The sequence below is a fragment of the Dermacentor variabilis genome, chromosome 10 (genome assembly GCF_050947875.1).
Source record: "Dermacentor variabilis isolate Ectoservices chromosome 10, ASM5094787v1, whole genome shotgun sequence".
Classification (NCBI taxonomy): domain Eukaryota; kingdom Metazoa; phylum Arthropoda; class Arachnida; order Ixodida; family Ixodidae; genus Dermacentor; species Dermacentor variabilis.
Window position 1 is genome coordinate 79,380,206 of NC_134577.1, and position 14,622 is coordinate 79,394,827.

General features: G+C 47.9%; 1 protein-coding gene across 2 annotated transcripts in view; it reads right to left on the reverse strand.

Moving 5' to 3' along the window:
- Positions 1 to 14,073, reverse strand: part of LOC142560703 (vasculin-like protein 1) — a 66,035-nt gene extending 51,962 nt beyond the window's left edge. The window contains exons 1-4 of one of the 2 annotated variants that reach the window (XM_075672964.1): positions 13,901 to 14,073; positions 8,552 to 9,234; positions 6,196 to 6,378; positions 558 to 665 (exon numbers count right to left, since the gene is read on the reverse strand). In XM_075672964.1, coding sequence (XP_075529079.1) covers positions 558 to 632 — 75 coding nt within the window. In that variant the 5' untranslated portion in view covers positions 633 to 665; positions 6,196 to 6,378; positions 8,552 to 9,234; positions 13,901 to 14,073. The remainder of the gene's footprint in view (positions 1 to 557; positions 666 to 6,195; positions 6,379 to 8,551; positions 9,235 to 13,900) is intronic. The other variant, XM_075672963.1, reaches the window with a different exon arrangement.
- Between the last annotated feature and the right edge of the window lie 549 nt (positions 14,074 to 14,622).

Consider the following 14,622-nt stretch of genomic DNA (forward strand, 5'->3'; position numbering starts at 1 on the left):
AGACAACAGAGCCGTTAGCACATCTGAAGCCCTAGTATATGTGGCTATGCGCAGGAGCCAATTCGTCATGTGTGTGTTTCTAGTGGTAGGAACGCTGCCAAAGCTCCCACAGCGAGTCACCACAGGGAGAGAGGGCGGCAAAAGGGGAGGAGGGCCGTCCTTCCCAAGCACTCCATCACGGCATCTAAGCCTTCAGGTGCCCCAGAGCTCTCTTGCAACAGCACGTGTGTCTTAAACAGCTGTAATAGTTTAATAGTGAACATTCAGTGACGAACACGTTACACAACTCGGTTACCCAAGAGCACGTGCCTTTTGCATTGGCACCTTTGTATCGGCGGCGAGAGTCCGACCACCAAGAAAATGAACAAAAGAGCAAACAAACCTATTCGCTTTAAAACAGCTACGTCAACAAACATCGAAACTCATGAAATAATTGATGCCAAGAAAATCACAGTGCGGAATCTGAAGAGCTGGCATTCTGTGATAAAATGGTCAAACTTGGCAGCGCCGTGACATAACACAGATCAACTGCACGGTCTTTCCAAGGCCTCGCTCACCGCAGTGTCATAGGTGGGTATCTTGAGCCAGGAAGGTGCAAAGTCATGCGCTGGCTGTTGCTGGTGGTTCGCCATTAGATGCACCCCCCTCCAGAGACCATGACAGGCCTGCAAGTCAGGGGACAAGGAAAGTCAGGACAACCGGCAGGCACAACACAAAAACAAAACAACGCTTTTCAAGTGATGGGCATTAAGAGGAACAGAAAACTGGGCAAGTTGCTATCAAGTCATGTTTGCAGTCCAAAAACCTACACAGGACGAAAGAAGTGCACAGCACTTTATCCAATTGTTCTGTGTCTCTCGTTAGTTCTGTGTAGGTTTTCTCGCTACCTTTCGAACATGATGGGCATGGGACACCAAGAAATCCACATAAAAACTTGGCACTTGCAAGGGAGCAAACGTCTCAGTCACAAAGGCTGTGCAGATATATCTTCTGAGCTTGTGGGGATTGTGGCGTACCCTTACACCTTTCTGCAGTTCCATCCCTGTTTCTCCTCTCTTTTCCCCCTGTAGCATGACAGAGCAGCGGCCCAGTGACTACTCATCGGTCACTCCGCCCAAGAAGGTCCAGTAGGCAGTTTCCACCGAACCTTTGTAGGTGGTCATCCCACTCTCAATCTCCTGGCCATGTGCCATTATGGGGGCAAGGGCAGGAGCGGAGAAGACTTTTCCAAGACTGCACAAGGTGCATACATGATTCTCTCGTTCAATGGCCATATTGGGAAATTCTCAGGCTTTAGCTCGTCACACCTATGATGAGTGCATATCCCAGTTTCACTCCTTTTCCCAATTTGCGTGGTCCTACTGCACCAGGCTGTACTAATCGGAGGCTAGAGACCACCCTACTCTCTCCTAACCAGGCCCTACAGTCAGTGAGAGTACACAGCACAGTCACAGGAAGCATCCCTTCATAGCATGCCATGAGGAGCCTTCCTACCACAGCAGCATGCTGGTGACGCCCATTCTGTGTTGTAGCCCTTGCCACAGGACCCCTCATGTCAAAATGTGTTGTTGGGCAAGCTGGTTTATCATGGCTGTAAACGATGCCAGAGAACATGAAGGACAAACAAGGAGGCCGAGATGATTACAAGGCGTACCGTGATGCCTGGGACCAGGCATTCGTACAGTGCTGGGTGACCTCAGAGGCAAAATCTTCAAATCTGGACAAGTCTACGTTTTTCTGTGCAGCGCTCAGTGCCCTATGGGCATGCACATCTTGTTTCTTTCTGTCACGCGGTGAGGATAAAGCTGAGAATGACAAGGTGGCCTGACAACAACATAATCTGACAACAGTAGCATGACAGAAGGGATGGACGGACATATTGACAAGGCAAACCAAAATTTTAAATGCATAAGCATTTCTATGCCTACCCAACAAAAAAACGGTTCGTCTGTCCCTCCGCTTTCAAGATAGTGCCTACAGCAGTGAGCAAATTCACCTTCATGCTGTCTTCACAAATTCTGCAGCCTTCACAAATTCACAACGTAAGCTACGTGGTGACAACACAGAGCACACGAAGCTGTCGGCAGTTGCCGCACTGAACCCCCCTCACAGATCACTTTCAAGATTGGGGCCCGCCCGCCTCTCTTCAACGCGAACTCAGCAGCAAAAAACAAAGAGTACACGAGGCTGTCAGCGGTCGGGGCTCTCTGTCGGCATCACAGATCGCTTTCAAGATATGGCCCTCGCAGCCACACCAGATGCAGCCGGAGTAGTTAATCACGGTTCATAATGATTCGATGCGGATGGATAAGGCACAAAAGAGCAATAACGGCTTATAATTATTATTATTATTATTATTTATAACAAGTACCACACAGCAGCTGAACCAAGCTACAGGAATGACTTGGCTATCATGGGCCACGTAGCAGAAACTTGGGTTGCAAATGTGTGGTTACATGTCTGCCAAGCCTTATTTTTTTTTTATCACGTCAACAATGTGCTTGCTTAGAATACCTGCATGCATGAGGTACACAGAAGTGAAGAGATTTCAGTAAACATCAAAGGAAGTTTTGCTCATAACCAATTCCCCACATATGTGAGATTTGCCAATTTTTTACCTGTTTCTGAAGTGTGTTCATGGTAATCATACAAGGAGGGTGTGTGAAATGAAGCCCCCATGAGCGACAAAGAAGCCCAGTGGATGGCTTCAATGGGCTGTCGCACACCACAGCCGAGGCATAATATACAGGAGGAGGGCTCCTTTATGCAAGACCGTCCAATCCCTCCAGTGAAATGATCAGCTTGTACATTCATGACAGCATTGTTTATGAATGGGGAACTTTTTCTTAAGTAAAAATATTGATACAGTGGCTCTTTCGAAACAGCTTCGCGAGATGTTTTCAGAAGCATTGCTTCTCCAGTGCTCACTAACTGCAAGCGCACGGTGACCAGTAGACCCCCCTCTGTACAAAAGGAGGAAGCCGGAGTACATCATGCCAACCTTGCAATTTTACTTGTGACAAAACTGCACTACTCTTAACCGCACTGCCCGGAACGCAAAACCAAAGTGCCTAGAATGCATAAACGAATTTCATTGGTATCCTCATGCCTAAACAAATTGCTGGGTGCTGCCTGCTCTTTAAAATGCCCCTCACAAGGTCTGACCATTTTGAGCTGATTAGCGCAGAGCATACTATGCGCGATAAAGACAGTGTCTGCAAAGTATTATGTCACTACACGCTGCTGAAAGATCTGAAATATCAAACCAAATGCCATTTGCCCTACTCCTCGCGGAAACCGCACTCCAAGACGCACATCAAGATGACGAACATCAGCAAGCCTATGTACATTTATATTCTGTGACGTCCCTCATAGGGATATGCGACACTTCGAGAATCATTCAAGGCAACATCTGTTATTTGTGTAATCTGCTGCTTGAATAGACGAATTAATGTTTAGGTAAATAATAAAACAAAAACCAAATGTCTGTGCTTTTGTTTTACTTCGCACCACAGCACGAGAGATACACATCCATTTCGTCTGCTTGTTCCCACGTCGTGCATTCATGCGCACAGACACCAAAAATACATCATTTTCTACAGTCTTCCAGCACGCTATCATGCCATGTGATTTGCTTGTGCCTGCCTCAGTGCACTGACTTAAGCCCCGTTTACATGAATGCGACAGTGGCGCATCGCATTTCTAAGCGCATTTGGGAAGGGCGATGCGACGCCGTTTACATGTAGCGCATTAACTCTCGCGAGAACGTAGGGCCACATGGTGTCATATAAGGGAAGTGCAGCCGACTTCCGGTGTAACTGATTTCCGGTAGTAGGCCGAGTGCCGAGAAATAGACAGTTTTAGTTTAGCATACGCAACTTATAGCGTACGCTATACGCTATAGTGTAGCGTACGCGAAGCAGTGCAAATAATTTTTTACACTTTTCGTTGGCCAGCGAGATCTTCGGATCTCAGAGGCCATATGCCGTCGTTGCAGCTATTCCCCGACTCTAGCGATAGGTAGCGCTGATATCTCGAATGTTTCTTTCGTTAGGCTTCGACTCGTTCGAAACGAGAAGCGATCTCGAAAACACCACAAGGTTATCCATAATACTCTGTCGTAGAAGCAGCCTGAGACTAAACGAAAGCCGTTTACACAATCATTTGCTGCGAAGTGCATTTTACAAAAGCAACGCCAAATATAATTCGAAGCGGGCAGCCGGCACCGCCGCCATGTTGGTGGCTAATTCCTTCCCATAATTCCTAATGCGACGATCCTGCGTTTACATGCTCCGCGAGAGTCAACTCGCGCCCATAAATCTACCCTCCCCTGGCGCATTAATGCGATGCGCCTTCCTAGCGCATTACTGCTGTTTACATGAATTTGATGCGCTAGAAATGCGATGCGATGCGACACTGTCGCATTCATGTAAACGCAGCTTTATACTGCTAGTCAGGTGCTCTCGTGCACAGCATGCAAAATTGTACGCTGCACAAAATGACACAAACGCAACAGCTCGTGCACAACGCCATCAGCGGAACTGTGCCGTGCAGAAGGTGGGGCCCGTGACGCATGCGCCATATGTAATCCTTGAGCTGCAGCATGGGAGAACGCAGGGAAGGAATTTCGCTTGCGGAGGCTAGACGGGGCAAATGGAGACAATGTCTCTTGACAGTGGCGCCCTCCTGAAATCATGGGTTCGCGGCATGGAAATATTTCTATCTCGGCTATTGACGAACCAATTTGAAATATCCTTGGGGCAGAACACTCCCTTGAGGGCACGTAATAACTTCCAGCGTATAACTGAAATTAGCTGTGTGGCCAGGTGAGGGGCCCTTGAAAGGGGCAGTGGAACATGTTTAAGGAGAAACTTTCTTTGCCTACTCTCCAGGGCTTTTGTGTTACTGGCTGCTGCTGGTCAGCTGTCTACAGGGCAGTGCGAGCGAGAGAGATGCATGGATAAAGGTGTGGAAGGGCGTTGAGTGAAACACACGCGTAAGGCAGGTGTGTCTCAAGGTGGCCACTGAATTAATGTATGTAAAATGTATGTATGTATGATGTATGTAATGTAAAATTTCAGTATGCCACTTATTGTGGCGCTCAGGGCAAGCATGCGGTCAAAGCAATGTGTGAAGCCTTTCGTCACAGAACACTGACCATGGATAAAGAAGAATGTGAAGCTCAGCTTGAAGCAAAACAACGCTGTCCAGCGTAAACGTTTAGCAATGTGCCAGCAAGTATGAAGCTCGACTCGCAGGCAAAACATAAGGCAGAGCGCCACAGAACATTGGCAATACATCAGGAACAACTTCATGCGAAGACATGGCTCAAGCAACCGAAACAAGCAGTGAAACAACAGTCACACATCTGCGAACTGCTACATTGCAACACACTTCACTGAGAAACAGTTCGTTAGTGCATATAGCGTGTGCAATTGACTGTGGTCTCGTTGCAACGTAGCTGTGGTCCCTGATCATCAGCTGGGTATACTCAGAGAAGCATTTTCTGGAGAACCAGTTGACAACTTCATTTTGCTCAACCTTTAAATCTTTAGTGAATCTCGGTAAACTTCGCCACGTGCCATGCTGTTACCGTCGCAGCCCCAACACTTCCCTCTGCTCTACAAATTTTCAGAATGCATTATGTCCCCTTGCAACTCATTCATGTAAATCATGTCTCATGCATGGGCATAGTTTCATCATCCTGTGGCTTGCCAACTATAACACTAAGAAGGTTCACTTTTCTGAGGTTCTAACAGGTATAGTGGTTCTGCCATAAATGTTATAACTCAGAAGGAAAATATGGAACTCGAATATATTTCCACAGCAAGCTGAACGTAACCCGCATTTGTTCATAATAAATCTCACTTTCAGGCTCCAGCAGCTTTTGCGACAATCAGTGATGCTGACAGCTCGCACATACTAACCACGGGGCAATAGCTTTCATTCATTCATTCATACTGCCAAGCACTATGTTGGGCTATTACATTGTCAATAATATGACCATGAATTACTCTCTAGAATGAATGCATGCCCTTGAAAATTCAGCAAACAGGATAGAACTCGTCCTATCACTGCATCTTTTGTTGGTGTCAGGCACTTTTGTGAGACCCCAGTCTCCAAGAAAATATATTCAATGATAAGCAGTGGACTTATTTCAGCATTTCTCGGGTTTGAAGAAAAGGTGTCCCTTACCGAATTGCTTCCTTTGACTTGTCACAATGTGTGCCTACATCTGTAGATTCTGACAGAAGGAGCTTCGCACTGTTGCATCACTCGGTACCCTTGCGGCCCGAGCTCGTGCGCAGTGGCGCTAGAGACTGACGGCTGATGCGGCCCTGTGGCTCGCTAAGCTTGAACCCGCGGTGGTTGGTACTCCTGTGACACACGAAGACCCCACACTCTGATATGAACTGAGGCACCCTCGCAAATTTCTTTGGTTCGAATCACAGATTGTTCTTGCCATCCTGCAATAGTGGGAGCTCAGGAGAGAGCCGGTGAAGATCTTTCAAAAAGCAATCACTTAGCTAAATGACGACTGGTGGTTTTTGAAACAAGCTGCTCGTGCAGCATTTCATCAGAAAGGCTTCCAAACTGCAGTAACCAATAAGGGTTCATAGAGCAGCTATGTATTAATGGTGAAGCATTATATGGCTACTAACACCAGGGTCCAGAGGTGGATTTTCGGTCAGCCTCAAAAGGACCACATTAACATGGCCAGAGTCACTTAAAAAGTGCCTAATATGTATAATGTATCCTTCATGAGGAATGCAATACGCAAGTTTGACATTCCAAAGTGCTCTCGTTAATTTTCTAGAAATAGATAAAACACTCATTACAGCAAGAAACGAGATTTAGATGAGAAGTGTGTGGCCTCGGAGTCAAATAGGGGCAAAAGGCATGCTATGCTCGCACGGTCCCCTCGGGGGCCTGCGCCTTCTTATTGTCAAGGTCATACTGGCACAACAGTCTTGAAAGCAGCAGGTAGTGGCGTTACACATGCACAAGCAGTATCGCGTGACATGGTGCAGTGCCATGCATTGTGTAGAAGTAGTTTGTGCAGACAGAAAAGTGGCGCAGCCAAGGGGAGTGAGCGTTACGCCCAAGCTGCTCAGTAAAGTGCAACAAATGGCAGTACGCTAGTCTGACCAATGAGCATAAGCTTCACAAACTTATAATAATTCCCGTTAGGGAGTTTCAGCCGTACTTTTTCTTTTTTTCCTTCCCCCGTCTCATCAAGTTTGGCACGACGACCGAACCACTGACGTGCCACGATGATGTTGACCGAACCCTTGTAATGGTCAGACAGCATGAAAACTGCAGTGTTGTACACGGGCTCGTAGAGCAGCAATGCATTCTTGTCTGACCATGTTGAGCCAAGCGGCTGAACCACTGACATGCCACGCTGATGTTGACCGAATGCTTGTAATGGCCAGACAGTATGGAAACTGCGGTGTAATATACAGGTCTGCAGAGCACTGTGTTTATTCTTCCATCATCTCATCATGTTTAGCACCATTACTAAACCGCTGACGCGCCACAGTGATGTTGACCGCACCCTTGTAATGGTCGGTCGGCATGGATATTGTATTGCATAATGAAGCGGTGTAACCTTTAGTCAACCTCCATCTTTGCTTTTATCTCTCTCTTTATTTTACAACTCCCTATCCATCAGGCATTTACGAATTCCTTTTGCAAATTATACTGACAAAGTTGCATGCTTATATCTTCAAAGAGATCATTTATTAGTGCTGTTGAACATTTAGCAGTGTTCCCCTAAAGACTTTTATATGACAACTCGGCATGCCAACTATACAATGTCCTGACACAGTTGTCACAAATTTCATGAGTGCATCTGCTGCTGCTGCTGCTTTACTCGTCCACTGCTCTGTGCAGAGGTTGCCCATAATGAGCATGAAGCATTCTGGGCAACGCAAGCATCGGAGTGAAGCACAAGGTAGAGCACGTTCTATGTCAACATCAGCAGCATGGCATGTGCTAACGGACGCCGGACTATAAAGTGCTTACATATGCCCGACGTAACGTAATGTCAGACTATGACTCTTGAATGGAAAGCTAAACACCAAAAATTTGGAAACGGACACAGTGAACAGACGAGGACGAATGCTTCTAACGCAGCTCAGTTGGCTCAGGAGGTTTTCTTTATTTACAAGCATTCCATTACCTGTACGAGCGAGATGTCAACCATGTTGGGCAGGGCCAAGCTTGAGTTTTTGAATGCTTCGACTTTTTGAGTGATAACATGCCTTTGCGCTTCCATGTGAAGTAGCAGCTTGATGCATGCGCTCAAAGAAAATTATAAATCAGTTGTGGGTTTATAGTTGGTAATAGTACTCGTTCTTACCTGCTCCCAGTGTCTGTGTCCAAATTTTTTGCACTAAGTTCTCCAATCAACATTACAGACCAACTAGCCCAACAGTCAGTCAGTCAGTCCTTCTGGACTATGAACTAGCCTTAGGAATAGAGATTCTGAAGTGCTCCTGCAGTTTACGCTGAACAAGTGTGCAACCACGTACCCCACCCCACTCACCTCCGGGATCCACGACGTTCAGGCGTTGTAGACCCAGCCTTCGCCAGAGACCCAGCAGCAGACACAGTCGTCACTGTTTCGCCGCCCTTGCAGAGTATCCAGTGGACAGAGGCAGGGCAGGCAGGCAGAAGCAAAGCAGAAGCTCCCGCAGCAGCAGCCGAGCGCACACCGTCGCAGCAACGCTTGCACCACACGGAACACAGTGGCAGGCACGGGCAGTCATCACAACGTCACCTTTCAAGTCTTGCCATTGCTGCGCCTCGCATAATGAAGGCAGGCCTACAGCTCAGACACACACGACGAAGGCACACAGCCACAACACACACTGCTGCTTCAATGCTGGAATGCGAAAGAAAGAGCTGGCGGCTCGAGCATCGGCGCACGTTCTGGAACCCACGAAAACACCTACATGATGTCAAAGCACTAACGAGATCACATAAAGGAGAGCGAGCATCGACGGTCAAAGGCAGTGACTGTTGTGGCAAGGAAAGGTGGCCGACCACCACTTGCTGCTTGCGGTATAGGTTCCGTCGCCTCTGCCAAGCGCACGCTGCCGTCAGGCTCCCACTGCTACCTTAACATCTTGGTTCCTTGCGTCACGGTCATGTGTGCAGGCATCTCTCCATGTTCTCTTGAACTCAATAGGGTCCCAGTAAGTCACAGCCGCCGCAACTCCAACACAACTGCACACACACAGAAAAAGATGGAGGTCACTGAATGAGCACGAGAGTACGAAATTGGGCTAGTTGACTTGTCAAAAGCATGACGAAGATCGCAGACAAGATAAGAAGACATGCACTTAGGCTGCCTTTGCAAACGTTACTGGGCTTTTCTTTTTTTGTCATTGTTCTAGTTTTACCTATTCATAATGACGTGCTTACAAAGCTTTTACTGTCGAGTACTAGTAATGAATAGTGTGGGTGTTCCCTGCTTACATGGCCCTGGAGACCAATGACCACGTTTTGCCATTGACTGCTTTATAGACGAGCAGCTGTGGAGGTGTGGATCGTGCCTGTCAAGTAATGTTGTGCCTTTTCACCATCAACTGCCACCATGCGCTTCATGCTTTTTCTTGTGCCCTGTTCTTTCAGATAACTCAACAAGTGTTCAGTCTTTCTTCCTTGTCCAGTCGTCTGCACTGTTCACCATGCCACTGAATGAGGAACAGACTGCGCAAAACATGCGGGCAGAGGTGCAGACAGCACAGCAGTGATACTACTGCAGCAGTCCTTTAAGCCCTGCCATCTTGGGCAGCATTTGCATTGCCTTTTTGGCTGCCCAAAGAACTTCAGATTGTGCCAATGAGGGGGATGCAAGGAACAGACATGAACGAAAGTGCTTTTGTCCAAAGTTTCTGGTATATAACACTTTGAGAGCAGGCAAATGTGTTCACGTCAACTGAATTTCATGGCATTTGCATCAGCAGCACCCCAGACGCAATGGGCTCGGGGCCAAACATGTTCAGCATGACCACAGGATTGCAAAAAAGCACACAGTGGCCGAAACAGAAACTGGCGCTTGAGAAGCAGATGGTAATGCCCAACACCACTCACTTGGTCTTCTGCTAAGTTGCTACATAAAGACACTTAAAGGACACTTAAAGAAACTGTCCTTCCTTTTTCTTAACTCTTTCTGGTCAGAACTTTCTTTCTGAAGTAAACTTATATTCTGCGCAACTTAACAGGAAAATAAAGTTAAAAGTAATGAAATTCCCAAAGCAGCTTTTCGTGATATGCGAGAGCTGCCTGTCACAAAGACAGTATGCTGCGGGGAGCTCATAACTTCCAACTTTAAACAACCTTTATATGTGGAATAAGCACAAGTTATTCAGTTTTCTTTTTTTTTTTTTCGCCGTGAATAAGACCACATTCTGTAGGTAGCAGGCTCCAAAGATGCAGCTCAGCACACCTTATCTCAGCATGCAGTAACATGTGGACATTTTCTTTCTTTCTTCAGAATTCTAGAGAAAAACCCTCTGCAGCACCAAGTCTACCTAAACTATTTAATTAGAGTTGCTAGCACTCCAATTTCTCGGGGCAGTTTCGGTCTCTGTTTTTTTACATGTCAGATATTCCTTGTAAAGCGCTACGGTTGCAACTGGACCAGAAAGAGTTAATGTCACCACATACTGTGCTTCATGAGTACCCAAACAGCAATCACCTTTTAAAAGAAGTTTCGGAGTGAAATATTGAGAGCCCGGCAAATAAAAGCGAGGGGGAGCCTGCTGCAGTGCATTAGTGTGTAAGGCCTTCTGCTGGTTCAGATTCAGGTTCAGATCCCGGCAACCACCGTTGCATTTTGATGGGCCCCGAATAAAGGAACACTCGCGCACTTGGATTTCAGAGTATGTCAAAGGCACCCCAGGTAGGAAAAGTTTATCCACAGCTTCCCAGTATGGCACCATGCCTTCCCCAAACGAGAATAAATAGTATGTTATCAGGGGGCGTGTCCTGCTTGCAAGAAACCCGATCCATTAAAACCTCGAATGCACCTTTACAGCTCAACCGTAGTGCCTAGAATTTGTGCTCTTGACGCAAGATTGAAGCATATGCTGCTTTTAAAAGGTTAAGTATGTCAAGCAGGACCCTGTTTCTAAGAGTCATGGCTTATGTAGAAACAGGGCTATTTGCATCGACCCAGAAAGCACTGCTGCATATCTCCGACTCAGAAGACAACTAATGAACGAGGTTCCCACTTTTTACTAGCTGCAGCAGCATGGTCATCTTAAGGGTATCTTTCACCCAAGCATTTCAAGCCGGTTTGAAGAGTCAAACCTGTCATACGTCCTCCCTAAGCAATATTTATGGCTGTAAATTACTCAACTGTGCCGAACACGTAATATTAAACATAACTAATGCTCGCCGCTTCCAATTTGCAGAGTAAAAATCAAATGAAAGCCCCAATTTACTTGAAATTGCTGCCACTTAAGGAACACACATCGAACGGCTTACTTCTTGGGGAAATAGTTCACAGGGTAAACACTTGCGCTGTCCAGACTTACCTAATGGCTTTAACCGAGACAAGTTATGCAAGAGATGTCATGCACTTGCAAGAAAACATAACAGTGCTATCTAGCAAAGAAAAATAGTTGGTAGCAGTAATTTGGATTGTACAGCATCCAAATATGGGCGACTGTCAGACATACGGCAGTGTTTGCAAGTGCACACGAAATGCGCTAAAATTTGTTTTGGCAGCCATAAGTACTACAAAGAAATGGCGACATGTCAGTGTTTAACACAGGCAGTCGAGCTCGATGACAATTTTTTTTTTTTTTAAGGGACCCCCGTTTCCAGTCTTGTTCCCTTGTTCTCAAGAGCGTAGAAGATATATTTTAAAAAGGCATCAGGCTGCCAAAGCAACTTAGCATTCTGGCAGAACCACTTACAACAGCTACTCGTAGCGAAACTACTTCTAGTGGACTAGGATCACGCTGTACATATCGGGGCAGGTATTCTGTAAGGGTCAACGTAGTGGACATGTCCATTTCGTCTGCTGTTGAAATGCTGATTGGCTGTGGCACCTAGGAGCCGCGTTTGCGCAGCCCAGCGCAGCCAATCAGAACTTCAACAGCAGACGTGAACTCTTACAGTATACCTCCCCGGGTCATACCGGATATATAGGATCATGCTGCACATGGTCGGATGTGGTACCACAGGTACCACATAGGATATTCAAAGGGTACGCAAATCAACGGCCAGACGAGTGACGATGGCGCGCAACCTTTCGTCTCGCGTGCTCAATTTGGCTGCCCGCATGAAACGAGACTCCCACGCGATACCGGCAGGCGCGGGGCGAAATAACAGCGACAAGGGTAACATCACCCGGGGAGACCCAATTTCGCGCCGCGTACGCAAGTTCGCCTCCCTTCTCTCGGCACTACACGAGCGCCGCTGGTCGTCTACATTTTTTTTTTATTATTTCCCGAACTTGCGGCTTTAGCAGCCCTACGTGATCAGCGTTCCGCCAGCGGGAAGCAACAGGGACCAAAAAGAAGAAAAAAGAAACGAAGAAAAGCACCAGTGCAGATTATCGCCAAACGAAAGCGCTTACGAAAGCGAGCCACCACCCCCCCTCTCTCTCTCCTCTTCCCACGTCTGCCGCATCCTTGGTTGCGCATTTCCTACCGCAAATCCAGCAGAGACGAGCTACGCTAAGCTCGCACGTCGACTCGTAAGACACGCGCCTCGCAAGGAGACGGCGCGATAACAGAACTACGCGCGCACGCATTTGTTGCAAGACACGCCTGTTCGAACGAATCCGAAAAAAAAATAACACTAAACAAAAATTAAACGGCGGCGGGGGTTAGGCTACACGTATCAACAAACGCTCGACATCGCACAATCGTTCAGATGCAACTGCGCCGCCAACCAAGCAGTTCGTCAGCGTGACGTGGAAACGGACTTGGTTCGGTTAAGCCAAAGTATCGACACGATCGATGCCAAACTGACGAACGGAAGAATCCGCACGTTTCTTTTTTTTCGTTTTCGCGATTTCAACGAGAGTGGCTGGCGGGGGAAACGAAAAGAAGGGCCTGGGAGAAGTGGCCGAGACCGTTCTGGTATACATTCTAGGTCCCAAGCTCAAAAAAAGAAAGGGGGGAGGCCTGTGCCGAGACCGCCTGCTCAACTGCCGAGAGGTGTCGGCAGCTGCATCCGACCCGATTACGGCATGCGATCCCGCCGATGGCCTGCTCGCATCGTCGAGAACGAAAGTCGAACAACCAGACAGTGCGAGCAAGAAACCAAAACGGCGCGCGGAACGAGCCAAACAAGGCGACGGACGACACTTGGCTGACGCGGGAAAACGTCGCCGAAAAAGAGACGCCACGCACAAATGCGGCTAACAATTGCGTCCACGGCAACTAAACAAACAAACAAAAAATCCCTTCAATCGCCGCGGCGCCGCTCGAGCCACTGCCGCCACTGTTTTTTTTTTCCACAAAAAAAAGTGGCCCGCGTCGAAACGCGCACTGCCATATCAGAACCGGGGCAGCGCGCCGCGACAACACACAACAAAAACAAAAACGGTCGCGAGAGCAGCGCTAGGGGCAGCAACAATAACGGATGCTTAAAAACTGCAGCTAAGCTAGCATCTGCATGCGGCTTCCGCGAAAAAAAGAACCCGCCCAGCGCGGCCGTTCTCGTGGATTTCGCGGAGTCGAACGGCTGCGACAGTTTTTTTTTCCAAGCACTGTCGACACTGCACCAATGCCAGCCGGTCGCGCTGACAGGGCCGCCGGAAGACGGGAAAGAACACACGGGAGAGCATGGCTGTGTTTTCGTCTCGGCGTGCTAGGCCGTGCGTCGGGAGACACGGCGAGCGGCACGAACACAGTGGACGCTTACGCACCTTCGTCGGACGACGCAGTCGAACGGGCAGATTTAAGGCACACTACTGTCGGCGATAACATCCCAATTCCGAGCGCGAATCGAGGCACACACACACCGCACGCAAAGCCCACATTGCCACACGCCGAGTTGAAAATAGTGTTCACGAAAACATGGCGGCTCCTACACTCGCGCTGATCAACTCGCGCGCGAGATACCACGCGAAACACGACAGACGGCGAGGGACGCTTCGGCTGCGCTCGGAAACGAGCCGTTATTTTGAAATTGTGAGTAAACTAGCGTAATTTGCGCACTTATTGTTGAGCACAAAATTACTCTGCACCGAAGCCCAGAACGGTCGTTCGCCCAACGACCGGCAGGGAGAACCTCGGAAGGCGTAGCCTGTAACGGCGGTCTGTTTGAAACGTGGAATCAAGCTCGTTCTTGAAGTACCGGTAGAAAATTATTCACGTGCCAGTGGAAACTAAATTGCTGCTTACTTTGGCGCCTTCCGTTGCCGCTCGCACTCTTGAACACACGCAATCGTTCGCAGTCATCATTATATCACACTGCCACTCATCTGGTCACATATCGCCTGCGTATAATCTGGTCATACAACAACGAATTTTCGGCCGAAAACACGCTTTTAACTTTTCAGCGTTGCGTCGTGCCACCAAGCTGCGGAAAAGCCTCCCAGAAAACACGGTTATCATTCGCCATCCGGAAACCTTCAGGGCACCTAAA